Source organism: Amphiprion ocellaris, chromosome 2 (assembly GCF_022539595.1).
Source record: "Amphiprion ocellaris isolate individual 3 ecotype Okinawa chromosome 2, ASM2253959v1, whole genome shotgun sequence".
NCBI classification, from domain to species: domain Eukaryota; kingdom Metazoa; phylum Chordata; class Actinopteri; family Pomacentridae; genus Amphiprion; species Amphiprion ocellaris.
In genome coordinates, this window is record NC_072767.1 from 1,257,074 (window position 1) to 1,283,421 (window position 26,348).

Sequence of the window (26,348 nt, forward strand, 5' to 3'; positions counted from 1 at the left end):
CATGCTGTTCGCACATTTTATCTATTCTTTTGTTACGATTTAACATAATTTCTCTTCTAGAGAACCATTTACAGCCCCCCATATATAGGATTTAAGATAATATATAATACTTTCCAATAGTCTTTTTTTTATACAAAGTGGGTTATGGATGGTGGTTACAATTCAAATGTCAAATTAACAAATATTTAAAATAGCCTTCTCTATATTGTTTGTGATGTTCATTAGCTGAGATGACTGTGTAAAAATAAAAAATACAATAAGGTGACCGAACATCTTTAAGAATCTCATTTTTAATAAATCATCAAAAGTACACATATCTACAAAAAGTGTAGACCAATAAGATTTATGGAATTACAGTACAATCATTGTAGATCTTATTTACAACTGCTGAATTTTTTTTTCATTTATTTCATGTGAAGTCCGACAATAATCAGGGAAGAAATCCAAATTTGGTCAAGGAATGTTTAAGATATGTGAACACAACTGCCAGATTTACAAGGGGAGAGAATCGCAAAAAAGAGACTCCAATCAAAAGAAAAAAATCTAGATCAAAACGATGCCAAACTCAAGCCCACAAACCTGAACTTTCAGAGAACCAGTTAAACAAAAGATGCACTTCTTAAACCCACAAGAAAACATTTGTGAAGTTACAGGTTTGATTCAAAGACTCTTCAGCACCACTTTCAACAATTTGTTCAATTTGTAAAAGCTCTGATGTGATTTTAACCATAATTCATTTCCTATTTTTTTTTATCCTCTGAGCAGCTCTCTAAGCACGAGTTTGGAGTGACAGCAGAAAATAAAACAGCGAAGCTCCTCTGCACATTTCTAATCTCAAATAAAGCTTGTTAAGTCGAATGTGCAAAGCTTTTTGAGGTTTTTCTACGCACCCAGAATGCATAGTTCAGACGGCCACGATGCTGGGCCAAAACACCGAGAATATCTGCAGAGAGGTGGCGTAAAACAGGACGTCTGGGGTTCCCAAAAGCATCGATGGCGAATGTATAAGAAGGTGGAAAAACAACAAGAAACCTGCCAAATCATCAAGCGAGAGAAAATGAAAATAGTGGAAAATACCTTCAATATAACGACTAAAAAGAGAAGTTTCAGTGCTCCGATGTTTTTAGGAAGCCCAGATAAGGTACAGGGGAATGTTGTGCACGAGTATTCTTTGTTTTCAGTTAAGACTTAAACAAACACAGTCAATAAATGTTAAGAACTTTTTTTCTTCTCTCTTTTTTTTTAAACACAGAAAGGAAAAAAAGTGCATAATCAATAAGAACATAAAAAGGGCACTTTGTCATTTTGGTGCTATGTTTTTGTTTCACTCCATAAATACTGCTACAGCACAGCCCCTATCCAAGGCCCAGAAAACAGTTGTGTACGTGTTCCCCCCATTGGAACGGACAACTGGAAGAAGTACGAATGCATAAAACAAGGATTTCATCATCACTGCGATTCCTTCAGTGTAACCTAATTGCCTCCAGGTGTTAGATTCAGGTACTGCTAGCTCACCTGCAGAGCTGCAGTGAACACTCATAATCTCTTTTCTTACACTGCAATACGTAAAATACTGCGGAGAGCAACTACAAAAGTAATCTGTGTGCCCTTAAAGCAAGCAGATTTTGCCGAGAACCCACCCTTACTGCAGCCACTTGAATACTTTGAACATGGACAAAGCTGGGCTCTATAGACAGAACATTGCACATAAACGTGTTGGCAGGAAGAATGGAATGTTTGAGAATAAGAAGTCAGAGAGGAACGAATAGAAAATGTGGACAGAAGACATGTAAACCCAACTGTTGATATGGTGAGTAAAATACACTGGCATAACCATTTCATACGGTGAAATATAATCGCTGATATACGTTGCTGCATTTACATGTGGATGCAAAAAAAAAATATATCTAAACCACCCTGTCAGTACAAACATTTAGTAGAATAGCTTAAAAATAAAAGTATATAAGTGGGATTGTGCTCTTACCACATATCAATGGAGTATTTTCTTAAATTTAAGCTCGTTAGACTAGTATACGGTAATTTGACCAGTGAGGATATAAATAAGGATGATACTAACAACATGTAACCCGCAGGTGAGAGCTTAAGACTATGGGCAGAAAAGTTTTGATCGTTCTCAGCATCTCACAAAGAGGCAGCCTTTTAAAAGTGAAGTAAAAGATGAAACCATCAGTCTCAGGAAAAAAAAAAGATTTTAGATTTAGTACGTAACAGAGGCCACAGTAGTTAGATCCACAGGTGTCAAGGGAAGACCGGTAAACCGAGGGAAAGATACGCTTTTTCCTAACGTGATAATCACAGGACAAATCAGAAGGAGACGGAAGGAAGACCAGTGAGGAATGAGGAAGAGAGATCAGAGTGGGCTCTGTCCAGTTCTGTCCAGTGGGGGACACAAGTTAAGGCAATGGCAGATGCAGAATCCCATCTTCTCACAGCAGCGTGCAGCGGAAGAAACTGCTCTTCTTGGGCTGTTCTGTGATCTTTACTCCTTGATTGCTGCCCTGCGGGTTGTTGCCCTCCTGGAATACGAAAACAAACGGAAAAGCCGATTGAAATGAGCAAAATTCCAGCATATATCCACCACTCATACAATAACTACTGTTAGTTAAGCACAAATAATATTCCCAGGCCTTTAAATTCTTACCAGCTTCTTGTCCATCTTTGCTTTAATGTCTCTGGCGAGGGTTAAGAAGGCCTGCAGTCGAAAACACATGAGCAATTAGTGGTGGTGATTCTGGGGAGGAGAATCTCAGTAAGAAAAATCACTATTATTCACCTATAACACCAAAAGTTGTGCAGTCTAAAACAGTGACCACATCACACTATTAATCATGATTTAAAGGTACATGACCTCAAAATAAAGTCGGAACTGTAAACTAACAGAGCTGAAAAGTGGGAATACCTGCTGGTTCTCAAAGATGTTCTCCCTATTCAGTAATCCCCTTTTTATTTTGTCTACACTGAACACAGCAACATGGGACTTTCCTGTATAATATAACGAACGTTTATGTTGTAGCAACCAGTTTTAATTATGTAAAATTTGTCTCCTATTTTGGCAGAGCAAACAGGTAGAAATTCTTCTATATCCATGTTAGATGTGATGTTACAGCTCCTGGATTCTATCAATCCTCACACAGAATTGAATAATGAACCAATTTCCTGCCTGTTATTTGCCACAAATAACATAATAGTGGGAAAATTAAAAATTACTTTGCAAAACTTGTTAGAATGTCAATTAGAATTCGTACGATTTGGAAGCAGCAGCAAAGTTGAACCACAGTCAATCAGAATTAGCAACTTCTATCAACTATGCTGCAATGTTGTCAACTCTCCACTGAAACGAAATGCAAAATATGATGGACAAACTACTGGATCCTGCATACTCTGGTGCAGCAAGTGGGCGTAAGTAGCTAAAATCAGGTGCCTGACGGAGCTCCTGATACATTACAACTCTACGAGAAATTACACTTTAGGACTGTTTAATTTTTTTTCTTTACTGTGCAGTCAGTAGCATGAACGAAACAGTTCAGAACAATCTAGATTCCACAAATAAGCACTTGTGCCTCATTTAAAATATATATTGTTGCACACATCAATCCCTTACAAAAGCAGACTTTCTTTTTTCCACTTCGATTTTCAGAGAAATAACCAAGACATAGTGTGTAAATTAGTGGATCTTGGAGGTGCTTGTAGGTGGATTTTGTTACCTTCTGATAAAGTCAGACAAGCTGCTTCCGGTCCTCCTGCTAAACTAAGCTACCGCTGTCAAATTTCACAGACTGATATCAGTCTATTCATTTAATTATCTGCAAACAACTTCCTAATAAGCTGAACTTTTACTTTTAGTTTTTTCAGCAAAATTCTTACCAGACATGAATGTTGTCTGTGAAGGAGTCAACTGTAAAATATAGTTTCTCCTAAGCACATTTTCCAGACGCAAAAAATGAAGAATGTTTGCCAGCTCTTACGTTATTTCAACTACGAATCCATAATTTTAGTAAAAATTAGAACTCACATTCTCCACGTTGATGTTGGCCTTTGCACTGGTCTCCATGAATTTGATCCCGTACTCCAGCGCCAGCTACAGAAGGAAAACAGAGATATAATCAGCCTCAGAGAATAATGCATTTAAAGAAAGATTTCACTGCATCCATTGTCGAATTTATCATCCCCACCTTCTCTCCTCGGTCTTTGGACACTTGTCGCTTGTCGTTGACATCACACTTATTCCCAAGGACCATCCTCTCCACATCTGCTGAGGCATGCTAAAGAAAAAGGAAGTTGGCATGTTGAACAGAAAGGAAACTGTAATAAAATGTGTTCAACTATGTACATACACTGCAGTTCTTTGTAGAAGATCAGTGGCAAAAATAAAATGTTCAAAATGGCACAGAAGAGGTGAATACAAAGAAAAAATGTAAGGTTTTACCTCTTCTATATTCCGTATCCAGTTCTTGATGTTGTCAAAGGACTTCTCGTTGGTAATGTCATACACTAACATGATGCCCTGGAGAGTTCATAGAGCAGAAGACAAGAAAAGGAACAGCCAGACAACAGTGAAGTCATTTTTATTCATTCATAAAGACAGACTTTAAAATTCAGACTGGTTAACTGTACATGTCATACTTTACTAGAGAGGAGTCTTGTTATTTTGGAGCCTCAAATAAAAGCAGCAAAGGTGACAAAGATTAATGAGGCTTCTGAATTAAATTATGCAAATACAGGTATCCAGTTAAACTTGAACTGAAGGAGAGGCTAAAGAAAATACCACAGCGATGTACAGAGCACTCCTCAGGTTGTCCAGGTGTGTACAACATTAACAACAACAACAACGATGGGTGTGGTTCTGGTAAAGGTTTATGTTGCAGTGCTCACATCTGACAAGATTACCAATTTACCTGATCAATTTCCAAAGATAATCTCCATTATTGCTTTATTAGAAAGGCTGACGATGCAACTCACCATGGCTCCTCTGTAGTAGGCTGTTGTGATAGTCCTGAACCTCTCCTGTCCTGCTGTATCCCTACACAGAAAAACACATTTCTTAATGCAGTCTTGCAGAACCTCCCCAAAGCCATTCACTCTGCCCAGCCCATAGTTTCTCAAAGATTTTAAGGACTAAGCAAAAAATGTAAATGTCAGTTTCGTTTTGTGCATTCAGGAAAGAGACTAGAACAACAAGAAACAGATGATTTTCAAATGTTTACAAAAAAGAAATACAAAATCAAATCTGTAATGCTTTTATTTTCATGTTGTGTGTTGTTTGATTACAAACTAGTCACCACAACATCCAGTAGTGTCCGTTTGGTGTGAATAGAGGGCTATAAGATGCTGCCTGGAGTCCCAGAGCTGCTCGTAAATACAAAGCTCCAATGCTAACTGTTCCTTAAACCACATCTTTTACAGACTTGAAGATATAATAATAATCCACCTTCCTGTGGTTCCATACTAATTTTGGTGATAAGCTCTATGAAACACGTCATGACATTTACAGATGTTGACTAGCTGCACAGTTTACATTCAGTCTAGTTAATTCATTAATCAATACAGTCTTATACAAGTGACCTACAATAAACATGTTTTTAAGGTTAAAGTGTAAAGTTTTTGTTTAAAGCTGATGTTTTAACATCAAGGTCCCATATTGTGAAAAATCAATTTTTATTACATCCTTTGGTTGTTTTAAATTTGTAGGTATAAACTAAAAGCTGATTAGCTATTAGGACATTATATACTATTTCACCGTCCAGCTTTACAAGCCAGTGAGCATTTGAGGTGCCACGTAACACCACGAACCAGAATCCTAGCTCAAACTTTGTATAATCCTACCCTCTCACAACGTGCTGCTTTCAGAGTTTCAGACACTGAAGCAGCACATTTTAACTGGGGTTACATATTCATGGTTAACTGAACCATCTCGCCAGTATTTTAAGTTGAAAAATTGAGACACCACTTTGGGACTTTCATTCATTTGCTGAAAAGAGGCACAGTATGGGATCTTTAAAGTTACTCAGGAAGCTATAGTGTGTATTGCTGTTGAACTATGAACAGAAAGAAAACTGAGCACTACAACCTTCATGGAGGCAGGAACCAGTTCAGGCATTTATTATACTACATTAATTTAAACTTGATGTATGAAACAAGATGGAAACTGACTGTAACTGTCATCCACCAGCTGTCAGGTGGAAGTGCACTTTATATTTGGGTATCTTACCATATTTGTAGCTTGATCTTCTTCCCATCTAATTCTATTGTTCTGATTTTGAAGTCAATACCTGAAGAAAAACAAAAGTCAGACAATTCACCCAACATCTGACAGTCGCCCACACTGACTCAGCATCCCACTGCCAGTGACATTGTGGGTTTATTTTAGAAGCACAGGAATGTTTGTGGAGATAATTAATACTTTCTGTAACGTCTGCTACAAGGCAGCTGGTCGTAGAGGGGAAATGACTCCGCTAACTCAACTAGCTCATGCTTTGTAGCATGTTAGCACAGCTTGCCATAGTTATCTACAAAAATCAAAAAAGGGGGCCACACTCGTTCAGATCATTCATACTGGGGCTCTCTGAGTATTCTAGCTGGTTAAAGTGTCAGAGAGGGTCCTGGAAAAGCTCCTCAAACCGGCCGGTTGAGTAGCTTCCTGACTAGCCACCAGTGCTAGCACGAAAAGTTAGTAACGAATTAGCATGACGGGATGGGCTGCTCCTGTGCCACTTTTCAACCTAAATTCATACTAATACTAAGACTTTTACTCACCTATAGTGGAGATGAACGTTGAGTTGAAGGCATCTTCTGAAAATCTGAATAGCACGCAGGTCTTTCCGACGCCCGAATCGCCGATTAAAAGCAGTTTAAACAAGTAATCGTAAGTCTTCGCCATGTTATTAGCTAGCTTACTACTGCGGATGTCCCGCCCCGCTGTGGAGGCGCAGACGTCACTGCTAACGAACTTCTCCATTGGTCGGATCACCCGTCAATCGTCTCTGTCGTCGTGGCTCCGGGAGGCTGCTGGGTTCGCTCGGTTTGATGTCTGTCGCCACCCGGAGTAAAAGTTATGTTAATTTATTGTTTATTTCAAAAACTAACTTGTTCTGCAATAAACAAACAAACAAACAAACAAAAACAACGAATATATGTTAACTAAAAATAAATAAAAGAAAATATAAAAATATTAATTTGGTAGTGCGGGTGACGTCAAAATTAGAGGAACTAATTAATATTGTGGCAGAGTCAGCCGGAAGCTGAAGTTAGTTTCTCTTTTACGATTAGTACATTTAGGATGCGTTTTACCAACTGACGAGGCTACATTACAAATATCTCACAACTAGTTGATATATTAAGAGTGCAAAGACAATTTAAAGAGAACTTTTTTAACCCTTTATGCTAAAAAAAGAAAAAAAACATTTTTTTTCATATATCTAGACCACAGGGTCCTCTAAAAAGGAGCCAGGGGTCCTACAGCAACCACTGAAATCTCATTGGACACCCCAGATTTTACTAATACACAGATGAAGGTTTAAGTGCACAAGATGCAATTTGTGCCTGTTGTTGATGGACATGCACACAGATGTCAAAGTGTTATCTGGAAATGGAGTTTAGTTTGTGTCTTCCAGGTGTTTTTAGGAGTTTTTCCTCTCAGTTTAAATATCTACAGCATCGAACGAACAGCAGCAGGATGAATATAAGTGTCTCCAGAGATAGGCACATTTACGCACAACACAATACAGCAGTAACTTGAACTACTTAGAATTATAAATTAAACCCTGACATGGAGGCAGAACTGAACAGGATCTAATGTTAAATCACAGTATGCCACACAGAGAGTCACAGCTTATATATTTATGTCATGTCTTTTTTTATTATCGAGGGTGATTTTTCCATTTCATAGCAGGAAATTTGCAGCACAGACATTATTCTGTTAAATGATGCTTTAAATAATGTGACCTCTTATCATTAAATATTAAAATATGGCAGTAGGTAGCCCAATAACAATGAGAATGCATTTTATTGTAAGATACATTGCTGAAATTTCAGAAATTATCACCATATATGACCAGAATTTTCAATTAATTATCAAATACACCACTATGGATTCTGTACCTTTAGGTGATTTTTTTCCCATTCAAATATAGTCTATTAACTAAAACTCTAAATGTACCTGTATTAGTCTGTGGAACACCAGATAATTAATAACCTTTATTGTAAAATAAAACACCAAAGTCTTTGATTTCTTAGTCTTATATTGGCACAGTTTTCAACTTGTATCTGTACAACAACGGCGTGATAGAATTCCTAAAATTCAGTTATGGCTTTGGGATTTTGGGTGATTTTCAGTGATCACCCCTATGAAACATTTCAGGAGGCATCACTGTGTTAGTGTGAGTGTATAAAGATAATTTAAGGTCTGTTCAGCATTTAAAACAACAACAACAATGACAAAACTCATGAAAAATGAAAAGATATATTTTTTAAAATTTTATTTCATTTCTGTATTATTATTATTATTATTATTATTATTATTATTATTATTATTATTATTATTATTATTATTATTATTATTATTATTACTATTGTTGTTTGAATTGAATTGAATTGAATTGAATTGAATTGAATTGAATTGAATTGAATTGAATTGAATTGAATTGAATTGAATTGAATTGAATTGAATTGAATTGATATTTAAAGACATCCAGACAAAGTACTGTCTGGAAAATGAATGTAGCTGCTCTGGCAGAAACATTTAGCTAATTATTTTTTGTTACCTGGTAAAATAAAGAATAAAAAATAAACAAATAAAAAAAATGCTATTTTTTTTGTTTTCTTTTGTTTTGTTTTGTTTTGTTTTGTTTTGCTTTGACTCCTGTTTGTTCTATTTATATAGAATTAATTGACTGGATGGACCAGTTCAGTCAGTTTTTATTTATTTAAGATATCAAGACAAAATTCTATCTGGAAAATGAGTGTAGCTGTTCTGGCAGAAACATTTAGCTAATTATTTTTTTCTTACCTGGTAAAATAAAGAATAAAAAATAAATAAATTTTTAAAAATGCTAGTTTTTTTGTCTCCTGTTTGTTCTATTTATATAGAATTAATTGAGTGGATAGTCAGTTCTTATTTATTTATTTAAGATATCAAGACAAAATACGACCTGGAAAATGAGTTTAGCTGTTCTGAGAGACATTCATCTAATTAGTTTCTGTTCTGACTCCTGTTTGTTCTATTTATAAAGCATTAGTTAACATGATGGACCATTTCAGTGTGATTTTTTTTTCTTTCCCCTGTAGCTCCTCCCTGAAACAGAAAAACTCCTGCTGGTTCATTCTGATGTAAATGTTGATCAGATCAACAAGAAGCTGCAGGTGAATCTGGAGGCTCATCTGAGCGCTGATATACGACATCACATCTCATTTATACCGGACAAAAGACATCCACTAAACTGAGCAAAAATGCCTGTAAGTACAAATATGATGTTTTTTTATTTTTTAAAAACCTGCATAGAAATATTGGAACTTGTAGAAAATAAGATCAGACTGACAGAAAGCTGCTTGAATATTGTCATAAACTGAGAATGCAAGATAAAAATATATGAAGGTAATACGATTAAAGTGTGTGAATTTGCTAAAACATGTTAATATATGTGTGTATATAGTGTATTTAATGTAGAGCTGGTGGAAGGATGCCTGGACTTGTCTGGACATGTCTGTGCTCCTGTGATGACATGTAGTTCATTCCTCAGACTGTAGGGGGCGTCCGACTGTAAACACGTTATATTATCCAAGCGTTAGAACTGTAATTCTGTCGCATTTAGTAGGTGTTTAAGTGCAAAAAAACATTATTATTATTATGAACTAAATTCACAAGGAATACATTTCCGCCAGATGTATTTATTCCAATAAACCAAACAGCACTCAGATCTTCCTAAAACAAGAGACAAACATATAAAGTCACATTCAAAGTTACATTAATGCAAGATAGATAGATAGATAGATAGATAGATAGATAGATAGATAGATAGATAGATAGATAGATAGACAGATAGATAGATAATGGGACATTTTGGCTTGTTTACCCTTAAGTTTGCCTTGATTTTTGAAATTTATTTAACAGACTTGGATCATTTACTTCCAATAAATGTGCTTAATCTATAAGAATGTAACTTGCCTCATCCTTTATCCTTTATTGTTTCAGGTATTTTAGTGTTATTTGAATTTTTAAATATTAAACACAGTTGATAGATCTCAATTCAGCAACATAAATATTAAAGATTGTTACTTATGTAATATGTTGACAATTCAGAGTTGTTTTTCTACATGTTAATTGAAGAAAATATTGTAATTTAAAGGTAAATGTTTGATTACAGCTGCAGCACAAGATAAAAACAGTATATTATTGCCCACTTGGGGAAAATCTAGGTATCCAGTAGCTCACATGTTACATTTAGGGAAAAATAGGGAAACTAATGTGCAAAAGAAGAAATAAAGTGCAACATTGTGATGGTATTTACAGTTAAAAAAAAAAAAGGGCATTAAAAAGTAAAAATAGAAATAATGATAAGCAAATGAACATTTGACTTGTAACCTTTGCTTTTAATCGTTCATCCTTAATTATACTTCTCTTTTTAAGTCAAATTCCTCATTCCTTCTTGGGAATATAATAGACTCTGATTCAGATTCTTATTCATTTAGAAGTTTGTCTTCATTCTCCTCCCAGTTGAGTAAGTAAAGGTGGTGTTCAGGCTGTCTTCGCTTTGTCTAACTGTTCCACTAAAGAGGGACTCAAAAGCCTTCCAAAGACATGACGAGGCCTCCTGTGAGTTCCAAGGTCTCCAAATAAGACAAACCTTCACATGAGAGCGCAAACAGTTACTACTAGTACATGAAATATGCAAAAAAATGAAATAGACGGCAGTAAAATGTAGTAAAATACAGATTCTCCAGCACAGTGTCCATTAGTTAAGAATGCTGTGCCCTCTATTGCAGTTGGCTAAAGATCTGCTGCACTCCAGTCTGGCCGAGGAGAGGAGGAAACATAAGAAGAAGAGGCTGGTGCAGAGTCCCAACTCCTACTTCATGGATGTCAAGTGCATGGGTGAGACCTCGGTGCTCATATTCCTGATTTATTTATTTGTATTGTTTGTTTTTGTGTCTTATATTCCACTTCATCTACTTTCCAGGCTGCTACAGGATCACCACCATCTTCAGTCACGCCCAGACAGTTGTACCATGTGCAGGCTGCTCCATAATCCTCTGCAGGCCTCGAGGCGGGAAATGCAAACTAACCGCTGGTATGAAGAAGAATGTCACAAACTGGCATTTAAATGAACAAAGATATGAACAGAGCATGGAAATACAGTAGCCCTCTTCTCTAACTTGGAGAATAACCTCGTTGCTCTTGGTAGAAAGTGAGTGAAGTTTAGCTGACTGTGCACAAACAGTTTCTCCACTACTGAGTTCATCCACACCTGTCAGGTGTGGCTTTAAAGGACAAAGATCAGATAACGTAAAGAGCACAGACACTCCTTTGAGCAGTGACTATAAAAATGCAGCTTCATTCAAATGACAGGAAGCGAAAGACGAGAACAGGAAGCTGGTTTATGGGTTAGGTTCAAACCCAGGCACTTAGCTGTCCACAGCTGCACCATTTGTCATCCAGAAAATCATTTTACACACCTCTGGATGTGCGATAACATGATGTTGTCTCCCAAAATGTCCAGCAAGTCCTTCAGAAAGAGTGGGATTATGCTCCACACAGCTATGCTATATGTTGGAATAACACATTTTTATTCCTGTATGGTAAAAAGAATGAGTAGAAACCAACAACATAGAGGTGGAAAAAAGTTTTCGGACACCCCATAGATTTGTGAAATATTCCATTAAGAATCACTCTTAGGTCTTCAAGTGCAATTTCTTTTAGCAAATCCTAAACAAATCCTTAAAAAGCCATTAAAAAAATTTGATTGGTTCTATAAAAATAAGAAATTTTGAGTATTGGGTCATTTTGTTAGAATTTAGTTTTGTTAGTTTTCTTGTAAACAATAAACAAAAAGAAAATATCATTTGTATTTGCCTAATGCAGCCACACCTTTTGAAACACAAAAAAGATGTTTCCAGTAATATTTCATGATATTTGAGATTGCAGAATTTTAAGGGCATCTGAGAACTTTTTTACACCACTGTATAACATGCTGTGCTTCTATTTTTGTTCAGTACAGTTGTGTTTGTTCCTTTTCTTGCACAGAAATGCTGAAATGTTTGATTTTTGTCTGTCTAGGTTGCGCCTTTCGAAGGAAATACACCTGAACAACAACCCTCCCCATAAGAAGAATGCAGCAGAAAGGACCAAGAAGTCACGCTCTGCATCTAAAATCATAAATAGAGAAATCACCTCCATCGGAGTGAAACTTCACCCCCTCGTGGGGTTTAATGGATCATCAGAGGTTCTATGTGAGACAGACCGAGGATCATGTGCATGCATTTACACTCCTGTAGGCGCTGTAGGTCTGAACTGTACAAATATCTAATTAACGCGATGAAGCACTTAATGAAGCGACATTTGCACTATTTCAGAAATAAGACAAAATTCAGAACCATCAAATTGCACAAAAAAAGTCAAAGGAGTCGTGATTTCTGTAAAACATTTATTAGGTTGACATGGAGGGTGGCGTGGGGCGGTGAGTGAAATATTTCAAGGAGATGGTCTCAGTCAAATGTGAGGCGCTTTTCCGTGGCCATGGCATGAGATGAAACCACGAAGACCATCACAAACAAAAAAATAAAACATTTGAGGAATTAATTGTCTGTGTTATGTGTGTGTTCTTTGGTTTTGAGAGTTCCCCTGGCGAGAAAGAAGTGGTGTAAATGAAACAAAACCAAAAAAATCAAAGCAATACAACTTGTCACATACCTAACATTCTTCTACTATATACAATAAGTATCCATGGTTGCTAAAAACTCACTGAGCTTCCAGTGGTTTGGGGTTCAGCTCGCCCATGTAATACAATATATTGTAAATCTAGTAAATATCGGCTACATTATGGCGTATCGTTGGCCGTGAAGTGGTCAGATTGAGCTCAGGGATAGTTGGGACGTGCACAGCTCTCAGTCAGCTTCTGTTTATTCAAAATTTGGAAAAAGAGGCTTTAAATTCCAAGTAAATGTAAAAACACTGAGCAGTCTGTGCCTGAAACCTTTTCCGTGAGGTCATCTGTCCACTAAACACAGATTTAGGAGATTTTTTACTGTTACGACAGACACAAATGTGTTAAATGTCTGTTGACTCACAGCCACTAAAGATGGTACAAAAATAACTGTTTACTAACTTCATATCACCACTAGGTGGCGCTTGAGAGCCACACAAATGCAGAGGGAAGGGAAACCCGATGGCACCTGTAGCCTATGTAGTAAAAATAACCAGACAATATGTGCACATACAATGGAAAACAAAACAAAAAGAATGGAGCCAGTTTTAAGTGGTTGAGTGACCAAATCTGACATTTCTTTGGGTGAATTTATTGCCAGTTTTTTTTCTAAATAAGTGGTCAAAAAAAAGAATTTCTGAAATCACAGATGGAGATAAAAATAAAAGAGAGGAAGAAGCAATGGGTTCCAAATGATTTCCCATGTTTAAAGAAAAAAAGAAAAAGTTGTGCCTTAGAATAAAAAAAAAAAAACATCAAGGGACAAGCATTAAGTTAACCCCCCCCTTTTTTTTTTTTTTTTTTTAAACGTGGGGGAATAAAGATTTTATAGCTCGAAATGTGGAATGGAGTTGAACACTTAATGGAATGTTAATGACGATCTCGTCCTCTGCAGCTTCATCTCAGTGGGTTTATAAGCTGTTCAGCTCCTGCAGGGTCTGGTCCAGGACTTGGTGCATGCCCAGGTTCTCCTCTTTGGCACTTGATAGTTTCTCTGTAAAAAGAAGAAGTGACACAGTGAACCTTCAACTGCCAGATAATAGCACAAGCCACAACAATTTAATCTCTTTACGAGGTTCGTCAGACTGCAACCCGGCACTGTTCTGCTGGACACATGTTTTGCATGACTGCTTTGGTTAAACATGTGCCACATGCAAAATAAAATCAACCACAACACAGTGCCTTTCATGCATGATCTCCTAGAAGACTGTTAGAAGTACAGTACAGGATGGAAGTGCATGTACTTTATGGGCTGCATCATAAATGTTAGATTTAAATTTAAGGGTCAAGGAGATTTCAAACTGTATTAATCCACAGCAACAACTACATCAAAAGTTCCTCACCTTGTATATTGTACAATCAGGCTTCCTTATTACAAGAAATTACTGTTTACTACACAATAAATGTCACACTATTCTGCTTTGAGGAAAAAAGGAGACAAAAGCTGCAAAGTAGGAAAGAAAAGGACTTTTAATGAATCATGTTTTGCACAGTGAGATGGGCACAAGGCACAGAGAGGAGATGGAACGTCAGACAGAAGCGGAAAAAGGCAAGAAAAGACATCTACAGAGAAGTCATGTCATTGAGGGCATGGTCCAGCTCCTCACTAATGGCCTTGTACTTCAGCTTCTGAGCATACAACTCATCTGGAGGTCAGAGGTGGACAGACAGGTGACGAGGACAGCAGTGACACAAACAAGCCACAAAGCAGGACGGGAAGGAGGCGAGAGAGCAGAGGGAGGAAGGGGGAAGACAGAAAAAAATGAGGTCAGGCCTTTTTAAAAGATGCACAGATGCTTGGAAGAAAGAACGATGCAAATCTAATTAGGCTCGTTTGCTGGGTGAGCATCTAAACCTGCTCCCTCATAAACCTGCTCCGATACCTCTATAAAGTGAGCTGCCTGCGGTTCGACAGCGATATAATGCTGACCTAAAAACATGCGAGCACATTCTGTCCTCTTTGCTGCCTGGCTGACATCAAATACTCGTCCTTCAGAAACAAGGGGCTTTTATTAGCTTGTCTTAGGGAAGGAGTTTCCATAGATTTGAATGCTTTCATTTCCACAAAAAAAAGAAAAATGTTTCCAGTCATGTTGAAATAGGACACTCCTTCTGGGATCCATGTCAAATTGAACTAAGTGGTTTTGCATGTGCGCATTAAGTTGTACCTGTGGTTCCTCAACAAACACATCTCAATTTACTGAACTAAACCCTTCCTCAGGGGCACATCACTGGCTGTTTGGTGGATTGAATAAACATTTCTCCTCATGTGCGAAAACAGAAAAAAATGCTGCCTTTTTAGCGTGAAAGTTACTGCTCTCATACCTTCCAGATCATCAATGGACTTTTCCAGTTTGGCCACTGTCCTCTCTGCAAACTCTGCACGGGTTTCAGCCTGGCGGGAATTCAGAAGCAGTATGTCAGCGAACAAATGAATCCAATGTGTCGACGCAGGTCTTCAGCAGCCTTTCCATTATTTTGAATTTATATGCTTCACATTTAGAGTTTAGAGGAATTTATATATGAATCGGATTAAAAAACAAACTAAAATCATCAGTTTAGTGAGAAAATCTTAAAAAGTGGAATTTGTTTTGGCATTTATGACTTTTTATGATGGATATATAATGAAAAAATGTAGGGAAATAGTGCAGGAGGCATAAAATATAGATTCCTGGATGGATTTTAAGCACTGAAGCTTAATTGTGACGCCTGTCTTAGTGTTATTTTTTTTTATTTTTTTTTTTAGTTTCCTGAGTGTCATTTTGCCAATTATGGTGACATCTGTGATTTGTTTCACATTAAACACATACAGGTACATGCTCAAATATACCAAAGTCATCCGAGTGGGAGAATCTTGGATCTTTTTGGAAATGTTTTCTGCTGTGAAATCCCAAAAATCATGACCTCACCTCCTTCAGTTTGTCAGTCAGAACTTTGATCTCCTCCTCGTACTTATCTTCTTTTTCTGAGTACTGTAAAAACACATAAAGAAAACAGCATTACCCACTTAGCGGCAGACGTATAAAACTGCATGCCTGTACTCGCTTTCACACAGAAATGCACAGAAAGCGAACGACGCAGTCATTGGAGGATTACTGCCGCCCTGTGGCACCACTCTCTGAGAAAGGAAGGCAGCGCTGAGGTGTTGGTCCGGCCTGGGAACAGGTTGCTTCGGTTGAGATGCCGACAGAAGCAAAACCACAACACATATCGCTAAAGGAAAGTGGTCATGTGGTAAACCTGGCATGCTGTTGTGCCTGGAGAGGAATGTTGCAAACAAAGAATGTACTGCAGGTCTCTATTGGCTGCTGCTGCTGCTGCATAGTGGAAGAAATACGCAGCCTAAAGACGAAATAATAAAAAAACAGCTACCTCAGAGGATAATTTGTCATGCGGTGGATCGGTTACATTGCAAAAACTCTAAATCCTACCAAGTCTATTTCTCTTATTTTTAGTCAAAATGTCTCATCCCACTCGATTTAAGATAAATTCACTGAACAAGAGACATTTCAGCAGATGGAGGGACATGTTTTAAGACAATGCATCTTAAATATCTTAAGTCAAACAATCTTGAAATTATCTTGTTTTGAGTTGAATTTTACAAGAAAACTCAAAATAAGTTTCACCCTTGTGTCGTCCTGCAGGAGAAAAATATATATTTTCACAGTGAAACTTCTGATGTCCACATTTTCAACATTTTTGGGAAATCTTTGAACATTTTTTGGTGAAAAAAAAAAGTTAAAAATGTTTCTTTTAGAACATTCACAAAAAAATCAACCAAAATCCAGTGAATTTCGCTGGATTTTGGTTGATTTTTATGTGAATGTTCTTAAGAAAATATTAGAAGTTTTACTGATATATATGGAATCACTTTAGATATTTTTAGGATTTTTTTTGGAAGATTTTTACTCATTTTTTGAAAATATTTACAAGAATTTTCTTGCCAAATTTGGGGGATTTTTTAAAAAAAAAAATAAAACTTTTAAGGGAAACTTCTCAGGAATTATTGAAGGTTTTACAAAGCTTCAGAAATTTGGAGAATTTTTTTGCCAATTTTGGGGATTTTTTTCAGACAAGGAAACAATATTTTTTGGTGCCCGTAAATGAAGACAGCAGGAGGGTTAATACATCTCAAATTAGGAGGTTCATGAAAGCAAAAATCTCGGTTTTGAGTGAAAAACTGCTTCTTTTTAGCATGTCTGGCTTATTTTAAGACACCTAAGCTTGACAATCCTGGTAAAATAGAGCTTAAAATAAATTTTCTCAGCTAATTTTAAGATCTCAATATTCTAAATATTAATCTTATTTCAAGAAATCTTACCAAGCCATTTTTCACTTGTTCTATTGGCAGATTTTTTCACTTATTTCAAGGTAAAAGTTCCTTGAAATAAGTTTTTTTGCTTGTTTTGAGAGGAGCTTCTTTCCAGGGTACTGTGTATTTCAACTCAAAGGAGATCGGGTCTTTGATAAGTTTCATCTGTACAACCCTGAAGGGGAGAATAAATGGTTTCTGTTGTGAGCAGGGAATGATGACACACAATTATGAAGGAGGTGGGACGCTGGGCTAAATTACTGCCTGCTGAGCCACAGAGGAGCCTAAATGACAGGATGCAGGGAGGCGGAGATGTGCTGGGTGTCAGACCTGCTGTTCAGAGTGTAGTCTCGTGTATATTTAGGTTGTTTGTCTAAGAGAACGAAAGCAGCTTCGTAAAGCTTTGGGATAATACCAGTAGAGAGTGATGTTTTTAGCAGCGATGCATGTTTTCTATCCCCCTCACAGTCTGTCAGCGACATACTTTAACATTAACGGATAAAGCAAGAGCTTGAGTCTGCTGCTGCTTTATGTGGAAAAACAGGGGCTGCATTCCAGGACACATACTTTCAGTGCGTCACTACTACAGCTGCAGTACTTTCACACTACTTTGTCATTATAGCGGAATACGTCATCTACATGTGTGTGTTTCCACATCTGTATTCATGTTACCATGCATTCAGAACTTATACTTAACTCTTATGTAGTTACTCAAAAAAACATCCCCATTTATCCATTTGGTCGCATATATTTCTATATAGTTAATCCACCAAGGAACGCAGCAGAGTTATGTAACAGTCGCTGTCTGTCTGTCTGTCTGTCTGTCTGTCTGTCTGTCTGTGCGCAACATTACTCAAAAACAGAACAGCAGATTTGGTTGAAATTCTCAGTGAAGGTCAGAAATGACTCAAGGACCAAGTGATTAGATTCTGGCAGTGATGCAGCTTATAGTCTGGATCCACGGATTTGTTAAAGATTTCTGTATCACTACCAGATAGCAGCACAGCATCACTGTAACCATGACAACAAGTGAACACTACGTCAGCTGCCTGCTGATGATCACATGATTGTGATCCTACTACAAATCCACCACTGAGGACTTATCAGGACTTATCCGTCAGAAATGATCCAAGGAACAACTGATTAAATTGTGGGGGTGTTTCTGAATCCCATCAATTCCCGCCGCCTGCTACATATTTAGGTCACGTGATTCAGTATCTGTATATAACGTACACATGCAAAACACACGCCTGTGCTCAGAGTAAGTTCATTTTGTTTGTGGGTAAATCTATATTAAATGGCCACATTCTATGCTGCCGTGATTTGTGATCATCAATAACTAATAAACTAATGCTACATTTCTGACATATGGGGAAATGAACAGCCTTGGAGGAGGACTGCGCTCTCAAAATGCTTTTCTTGTTTTATGTGTTTTATGAATCCTAAACACTTCTGGTCTCATATATTCTTGTAATAGCAAAATAGGAGAGTATTCTTGTGGTAAATGAAGAAAAAAAACTCAGAACAGACATTATCAATACATTCATAGCTGTGAATTATGAATATTCTGTACATTTAAAAACTCTTATTTACAGACAAATCTCTGCAATATCAATACTTCTCTCAAGTTTTCTGTTCATGTAAGAATCTGTGCAATACTGCTGATATGTGCACTAGTACTTATGCATATTTTGGTTTATTTATATTAGCATGTTTCTGCTGACACTCCTTACATGTCTGCTGTAGTATCAATGCCATTTTCTCCACCGTGGGATTAATAAAGGCTTATTATCAATATCATTGTTTACTATCTGATCTGAGTTTGTCGTCTCCACAGAGGAAATAACTGAATTCTTACTGCACACATAAGTTTTTATTATATTGGCAAAGTCTCACTCCTGTTTCCACTGTGTTCGCTCCCTCGGGCTCCTTCTGCCAGTTGGAATCTGCCATCTATGGTTATCGACTGCTCAATGAATAAATAAAACATGCAAAAACACACATGTAGCTGCTCTTTTCCACCACATTTTTGTGTCTCTTCTCAGTGTAGGGCTCTTGGTATGTGGCGTTAGGGAAAATATTGCAACTTAAACGTTCACTGTCACAGTCTGTAATGCAAAATAAGTTAGTCGTGCCTGTGCTCTCTCGGTTCAACCCTGTTTATACTCGTGCAAGACGCAACTGTGCAGAGAACTGTGGGTCTCAATGGCCAGAAAAGCATCCAAACTGCAACATTTGACCAGATATAGGAGGACATCTTGGTGTTTTCGGCTTACTGCATTTGACATATTCCAAACTAGGACATACTAAATCTTCTTCTGGCATACTATATACCATTACAGTATAGATATTAAGAATGTACCCAAGAAGTACTGCTTGTAAATGTGTAAAAATCCTTCACTCACCTTCTCAGACTGGGCTTCTAAGGACTTCAGGTTGTTGGTCACATTTTTCAGCTCCTCCTCCAGGTCACTGGCTTTACTATGGAGAGAAACCGACACATTCTTGGCTTTATTATAAGAAAAACAGCTGAGAGCATCGGTATATGTTTTCGTGAGTTCACCGGGTTTACCATTCTGAGAGCTCGGCCCTCTCCTCAGCTCTCTCCAGCTCCCCCTCCAGGATCACCAGTTTACGAGCCACCTGGGGCGAAAAAAGGGAAGATTTTAGGGCATTTAAAGCATGTAATGAGCAGAAGTGACTGTATTCTGTGATTAAATGTGTCAATGAAGGGACGTTAGAGCCTCACCTCCTCATATTTGCGGTCTGCCTCCTCTGCGATGTGTTTGGCCTCCTTCAGCTGCATCTCCTGGATCTCCATCTTCTCCTCGTCCTTCATCGCTCGGTTCTCGATCACCTTCATCCCTCTGATTGGACAAGAGTACATTTTTTCACAACATTCATACAGAAGCGCTGTCTTTTATCATCTACTTAGCGAAATCCAGGTGTTTCAGTTCATCCAAAGCTCTTCTCACACATGAAGTTTTTCCCAATCCTTGTTTATTGTGATAAAACCTGACCTCTCGCTCTCGTCTGCAGCCTTCTCCGCCTCCTCCAGTTTCTGCAGCGCCGTGGCCAGCCTCTCCTGGGCTCGGTCCAACTCCTCCTCCACCAGCTGGATCCTGCGGTTCAGAGCTGCTACATCTCCCTCTGCCTGAGGAGCAAAACAGACACAAGTTTAGTCATTTATTCATTCAACTTTGAGTCACCTAGACTGGTCTCCCTTCCCCCTTTTCCCTGCTGTAACACAGAAAGAGAAAGACACAAAGAGGGCAGTTGGATGGAGAGAAAAGCACACTGAAAATGTCGCTTCATTTGAATTATCTGTGCAGGAAACTCAGTTTATCAACACTGCAGCGTATAAATGGAAGTCCAACCCAAGCAGAGTGACTTCATTCTGTATAATAAAAGAGTTTTAGTTCACATCTTGTATCTAAAATTTGGCTAAACTAGAGAAGACAAGCATCTAAGTTTATCTAGACATCAAGTGTTCTCTAGTGACGGTTTGATGTCTCAACAAAGTCTGTTTCCTTGACAACAACCGCTATCAGGAGGGAAATATCAGCCTTTGTTTATTCAGAAGCATCAAACAGGAGCACTGCTCACTGACCAAGTTCCTCATAGCATCAAAAACACAAGTTTCAAACCAACTGAGGTGTCACTTTCAAACCAAACCAGCTTCTGTTGTAAAAAGAACAGCGATTGCATATTTTAGACAAACTTAATGATAATATAACGTAAGATTATTTGGCATTATTGGGATTTTTTTACATAATTTCTTGTTTTAAGTGTTTATATAAAATGCATGCAGCTTAGTTTAGTTTTAGATCAAATAAAACATCAGTAACTTCAGTTTTTTCCAGTTTTATCACTGCAAAGAAACAGATGACACATGCAGCCACGTCTTAAGAGAGGAAACACGCAGTGCAAAGACTGAACAGAAGTCCTATTCTGACTAAAACATCTGATAGGATATTTAAATACTTGAATATAACCACGCTGCTATGGCTACAGGGAAATATTCTCCAGCATCATGTAGTCATCCTAATCCTTGTCACCAATAGTTCAAATGCAGGAAGTCTGACTGCAGTGAAACTAAGTGAGGTACTGTAATCTGCAGTCTGTGCTCTCTGGGGTCGCTGACAAATCAATACCTGATGAGTAATAAGTGAAATAAGAGGCAGCAGGAGGTCCCTGGACAACCTTCTACAGCAGCAGGTCCTACCTAAAATGAAACCTGAGCACTAACTGCTGTTGCATCTGGCTGGAAAGTGAAATCCTTTTTAATACTCAGACTTTATATGAGAATGATTACAAAAAGCCAATTTCCGGCGACGGTGGAGGACAAACAGGCTTCTTCTCATCTGCTTTTGGTAAACAAAGAGGAAAAGAAAGCAAACAGACAATGATGCAAGAATTTCCTCTGCTGGCCGGAGCGTTTATCTGACCATCATCTCCCAGAAAGCCACATTAAAACCGAAAAACTCACACAAAGATGCTGTTAAAATGGCAGTTTACAAGCTGACAGTTACAGACACGGCCGCATAGCTGCACTTTTGAACTGCTAAAACCCAGAGCGCTCACTCCAGTTTACTCCTAAAAACGAAGCAGCTGTTGGATTTCTAAGACAAACAGACGTTATTCTGTGCACAGGGCAGCAGTTAGTAGGTCAGTGACTCATTAGCCAGTCATTCAGTCCAGAAGTCAAAGTCGTTCAGTTTACAGGTGGGTGAGTCACTCCGCTGAGATAAAGTCGAGAAACTGAAGAGAAAAGTTGGAAAATCAGGAGTGTCAGAAAGTCAGTTTGTGCAGAGAATTAATAGCCCAGACTTCCATTCTGTCATAGACTCAATATTTCAGGAAATGAAAGCATGGTTTCCTCACCGGAAAAAATGCTCCTCTCAAAACAAGAAGAAAAAACTTATTTCAAGGAAATTTTACCTTGAAATAGGTGAAAAAATCTGCCAATTGAACAAGTCAAAAATGTCTTGGTAAGATTTTTTGAAATAAGATGATATTTAGAATACTGAGATCCTAAAATTAACTGGGAAAACTTATTTTAAGCTCTATTTTACCAGGATTGTCAAGCTTAGGTGTCTTATAATAAGCCAGACATGCTTAAAAAAATAGTAGTTTTTCACTCAAAAATAGATTTTTGCCTTCATGTAACCTCCTAATTTGAGATCTTTTAACCCATCTGCTGTCTTCATTTATGGGCACCAAAAATATTGTTTCCTTGTCTGAAAAGAAAATAGAAAAAGAAAATTCCAATAATTCCTTAAAAGTTTCCCTTAAAAGTTTTATTTTTTTTTAAAAAATCCCCCAAATTTGGCAAGAAAATTCTTGTAAATATTTTCAAAAAATGAGTAAAAATCTTCCAAAAAAATCCTAACAATATCTAGAGTGATTCCATATATATCAGTAAAACTTCTAATATTTTCTTTAAGAACATTCACATAAAAATCAACCAAAATCCAGCAAATTTCGCTGGATTTTGGTTGATGTTTTTGTGAATGTTCTTAAGAAACATTTTTAACATTTCTTTTCTTCCACCAAAAAATGTTCAAAGATTTCCCAAAAATGTTGAAAATGTGGACATCAGAAGTTTCACTGTGAAAATATATACTTTTTTCCACATTTTCAAACTTTAAAACGGGTCAATTTGACCCACAGGACGACACGAGAGTTAAACTTATTTTGAGTTTTCATGTGAAATTCAACTCAAAACAAGATAATTTCAAGAATGTTTGACCTAACAAGATATTGAAGATGTATTGTCTTAAAACAAGTCCCTCCATCTGCTGAAATGTCTCTTGTTAAGTGAATTTATCTTAAATCAAGTGGGATGAGACATTTTGACTAAAAATAAGACAAACAGACTTGTTAAGATTTAGAGTTTTTCCAGTGCTGCTTGTTGGCAGCTGGCAACACGCCTCTTTTTTGAATTTAACATTGTCTTCATCTCATCTCAGCCACTTTTTCTCTTCGTCTTGTTTCAGGTCTTTCCCCAAAGCTTCCAGGGGAGGAGGCTGCTGATATGAGGCCAGAAATGTCTAACTATCGCTGACGTGTCTTAAAACAGACGGAGGAAACCCCAGCCCCGCCGCAGAATGAATGAAAAATCATAAATCGCTCGAAAACACCTTGAAACCTCATCATCCCTCCCCACAGGTCTGTCAACGCCGCCGGTGAGAAACGACACAGAATTTTGAAAAAAAGCGGAGCCTGAAATAACAGATATCGTTACTTCCTGAGTCGCTGAATGAAGCAATGTGCTGTGAAGAATAACGTCTGCACACAGAACACAACAGGCCATTCATGTGTTCAGGTCAGCCTCACTGGCACATCTGATGCAAACACCACAATTACCGGCTGGTTTCCTGCACACACTGCAAAAACTCTAAATCCTACCAAGTCTATCTGTCTTATTTTTAGTCAGAATGTCTCATTCCACTTGATTTAAGATAAATTCACTGAAGAAGTGACATTTCAGCAGATGGAGGGACTTGTTTTAAGACAATGCATCTTAAATATCTTGTTAAGTCAAACAATCTTGAAATTATCTTGTTTTGAGTTGAATTTTACAAGAAAACTCAAATTAAGTTTAACCCTTGTGTCGTCCTGCAGGTCAAATTGACCCATTTTAAAGTTGGAAAATGTGGAAGAAAAAAAATATTTTCACAGTGAAACTTCTGATGTCCACATTTTCAACATTTTTGGGAAATTTTTTGAACACTTTTTGGTTAACACAAAGGAAATGTTAAAAATGTTTCTTTTAGAACATTCACAAAAACATCAACCAAAATCCAGCAAAATTCGCTGGATTTTGGTTGATTTTTATGTGAACGTTCTTAAAGAAAATATTAGAAATTTTACTGATATATATGGAATCACTTTAGATATTTTTAGGATTTTTTTGGAAGATTTTTACTCATTTCTTGAAAATATTTACAAGAATTTTCTTCCCAAATTTGGGGGAGTTTTTTTCAAATGAAACTTTTAAGGGAAACTTTAAAGGAATTATTGGAATTTTCTTCCTGAAGGTTTTGCAAATTTTCAGAAATTTGGGGAATTTTTTTGCTGATTTTTTTGGGATTTTTTTCAGGCAAGGAAACAATATTTTTTTGGTGCCCATAAATGAGGACAGCAGGAGGGTTAATACATCTCAAATTAGGAGGTTACATGAGAGCAAAAATCTATTTTTCAGTGAAAAACTGCTATTTTTTAGCATGTCTGGCTTAATCGCCAGTCGCCACGCAAACACAAAAACTGACGCCACTATTGTGGGATGTGTGTCTGCGCTAACACTCTAATGACTCGCTTCCTCATCTGTCATTAGATTTTCACAACCATGCAGGAGGGGGATCCCCTTCCAGAGACAGCGTTGTGCTGAAGAAGAAGAAGCTTACAGTTGGTGTTTTCATGCTTTAAATTCACCGAGCCATGACCAAAGAAGAGCACAGCTTTTCCTGGAAATCCTAGAAGGTGTTTAAAAGAAAATCAGAGAACCGCCAGAATTTACAGCCTTCTGTGTAGCACCTTATCTGTATATTAGATTTATATGTTACCACTAGTTCCTTATTATTCACAACAAAGTGCCTTTTACTGCTCCGCCAAGGAGTTATGTGACGAACGGCGCTGGTGGGTCGGTCTGTCTGCCTGTCTGTCTGCGTGTCTGCCTGTCTATCTATCTGTCTGTCTGCCTGCGTGTCTGCCTGTCTATCTATCTGTCTGTCTGCCTGTCTGTCTACGTGTCTGCCTGTCTATCTATCTGTCTGTCTGCCTGTCTGTCTACGTGTCTGCCTGTCTATCTATCTGTCTGTCTGTCTGCGTGTCTGCCTGTCTGTCTATCTGTCTGCCTGTCTGTCTGTCTGTCTGCCTGCCTGTCTGTCTGTCTGTGTGTCTGTCTGCATGTCTGTCTGTCTGTCTGTCTGCGTGTCTGCCTGCCTGCCTGTCTGTCTGCCTGCCTGCCTGTCTGTCTGCCTGTCTGCGTGTCTGCCTGTCTGTCTGCCTGTGTGTCTGCCTGCCTGTCTGTCTTTCTGTCTGCCTGCGTGTCTGCCTGCCTGCCTGTCTGTCTGTCTGCATGTCTGTCTGCGTGTCTGCCTGCCTACTTGCCTGTCTGTCTGCGTGTCTGTCTGCGTGTCTGCCTGCCTACTTGCCTGTCTGTCTGCGTGTCTGCCTGCCTACTTGCCTGTCTGTCTGCGTGTCTGCCTGCCTGCCTGCCTGCCTGTCTGCCTGCCTGCCTGTCTGCGTGTCTGCCTGCCTGCCTGTCTGTCTGCGTGTCTGTCTGCCTGCCTGTCTGTCTGCCTGCGTGTCTGCCTGCCTGCCTGTCTGCCTGCCTGCCTGTCTGTCTGCGTGTCTGTCTGCCTGCCTGTCTGTCTGTCTGCGTGTCTGCCTGCCTGCCTGCCTGCCTGTCTGCCTGCCTGCCTGTCTGCGTGTCTGCCTGCCTGCCTGTCTGCGTGTCTGTCTGCCTGCCTGTCTGTCTGCCTGCGTGTCTGCCTGCCTGTCTGTCTGCGTGTCTGCCTGCCTGTCTGTCTGCGTGTCTGCCTGCCTGTCTGCCTGCCTGCCTGCGTCTGTCTGTCTGTCTGTCTGCCTGCCTGCCTGTCTGTCTGCCTGCCTGCCTACCTGCCTGCCTGTCTGCCTGCCTGCCTGCCTGCGTGTCTGCCTGCCTGTCTGTCTGCCTGTCTGCCTGCCTGCGTGTCTGTCTGCGTGTCTGCCTGCCTGCCTGTCTGTCTGTCTGCCTGCCTGTCTGCGTGTCTGCCTGCCTGCGTGTTTGTCTGCGTGTCTGCCTGTCTGTCTGCGTGTCTGTCTGCCTGTCTGCGTGTCTGCCTGCCTGCCTGTCTGTCTGCGTGTCTGTCTGCAACATTACTAAAAACGGATTAATGGATTTGGATGAAATTTCCAGGGAAGGTCAGAATTGACACAAGGACCACTTGATTAGAGTCTGGCAGTGATGCAGCTTATAGTCTGGATCCACGGATTGGTTAAAGATTTCTGTATCAGTGCGCAATAGCGGCACAGCTACACTGTAACCATGACAACAAGCAAACACTTGCGATCCTACTACAAATCGACTGCTACAAACATGAGTTTTTTAAAGA

At 38.5% G+C, this 26,348-nt stretch overlaps 3 protein-coding genes across 6 annotated transcripts in view; 1 reads left to right on the forward strand and 2 right to left on the reverse strand.

The window, feature by feature from the left end:
• Positions 1-270: 270 nt before the first annotated feature.
• On the reverse strand, positions 271-6,925 carry LOC111570617 (ras-related protein Rab-8A). Its single transcript, XM_023273472.3, has 8 exons — positions 6,775-6,925; positions 6,230-6,290; positions 4,981-5,041; positions 4,448-4,525; positions 4,194-4,283; positions 4,034-4,099; positions 2,663-2,713; positions 271-2,537 (listed from the first exon to the last, which is right to left on the reverse strand). Exons 1-8 carry the CDS (start codon positions 6,896-6,898, stop codon positions 2,448-2,450), a joined length of 621 nt encoding a protein of 206 aa, XP_023129240.1. The 5' UTR covers positions 6,899-6,925; the 3' UTR covers positions 271-2,447.
• A 2,401-nt stretch (positions 6,926-9,326) lies between these two features.
• On the forward strand, positions 9,327-12,811 carry LOC111570620 (40S ribosomal protein S27-like). Its single transcript, XM_023273479.3, has 4 exons — positions 9,327-9,471; positions 10,999-11,107; positions 11,193-11,303; positions 12,290-12,811. Exons 1-4 carry the CDS (start codon positions 9,466-9,468, stop codon positions 12,316-12,318), a joined length of 255 nt encoding a protein of 84 aa, XP_023129247.1. The 5' UTR covers positions 9,327-9,465; the 3' UTR covers positions 12,319-12,811.
• Positions 12,643-26,348, reverse strand: part of tpm4a (tropomyosin 4a) — a 37,041-nt gene continuing 23,335 nt past the window's right edge. For 2 of the 4 annotated variants that reach the window (XM_023273476.3, XM_023273478.3), the window contains 7 exons: positions 20,268-20,401; positions 19,997-20,114; positions 19,820-19,890; positions 19,653-19,728; positions 15,845-15,907; positions 15,261-15,330; positions 12,643-13,929 (listed from right to left, as the gene is read on the reverse strand). In XM_023273476.3, the coding sequence (XP_023129244.1) occupies positions 13,847-13,929; positions 15,261-15,330; positions 15,845-15,907; positions 19,653-19,728; positions 19,820-19,890; positions 19,997-20,114; positions 20,268-20,401 (615 nt within the window). In that variant the 3' untranslated portion in view covers positions 12,643-13,846. Of the gene's footprint in view, positions 13,930-14,387; positions 14,582-15,260; positions 15,331-15,844; positions 15,908-19,652; positions 19,729-19,819; positions 19,891-19,996; positions 20,115-20,267; positions 20,402-26,348 lie in introns of those variants that run through there. The other 2 variants (XM_023273475.2, XM_023273477.3) reach the window with 1 other exon arrangement.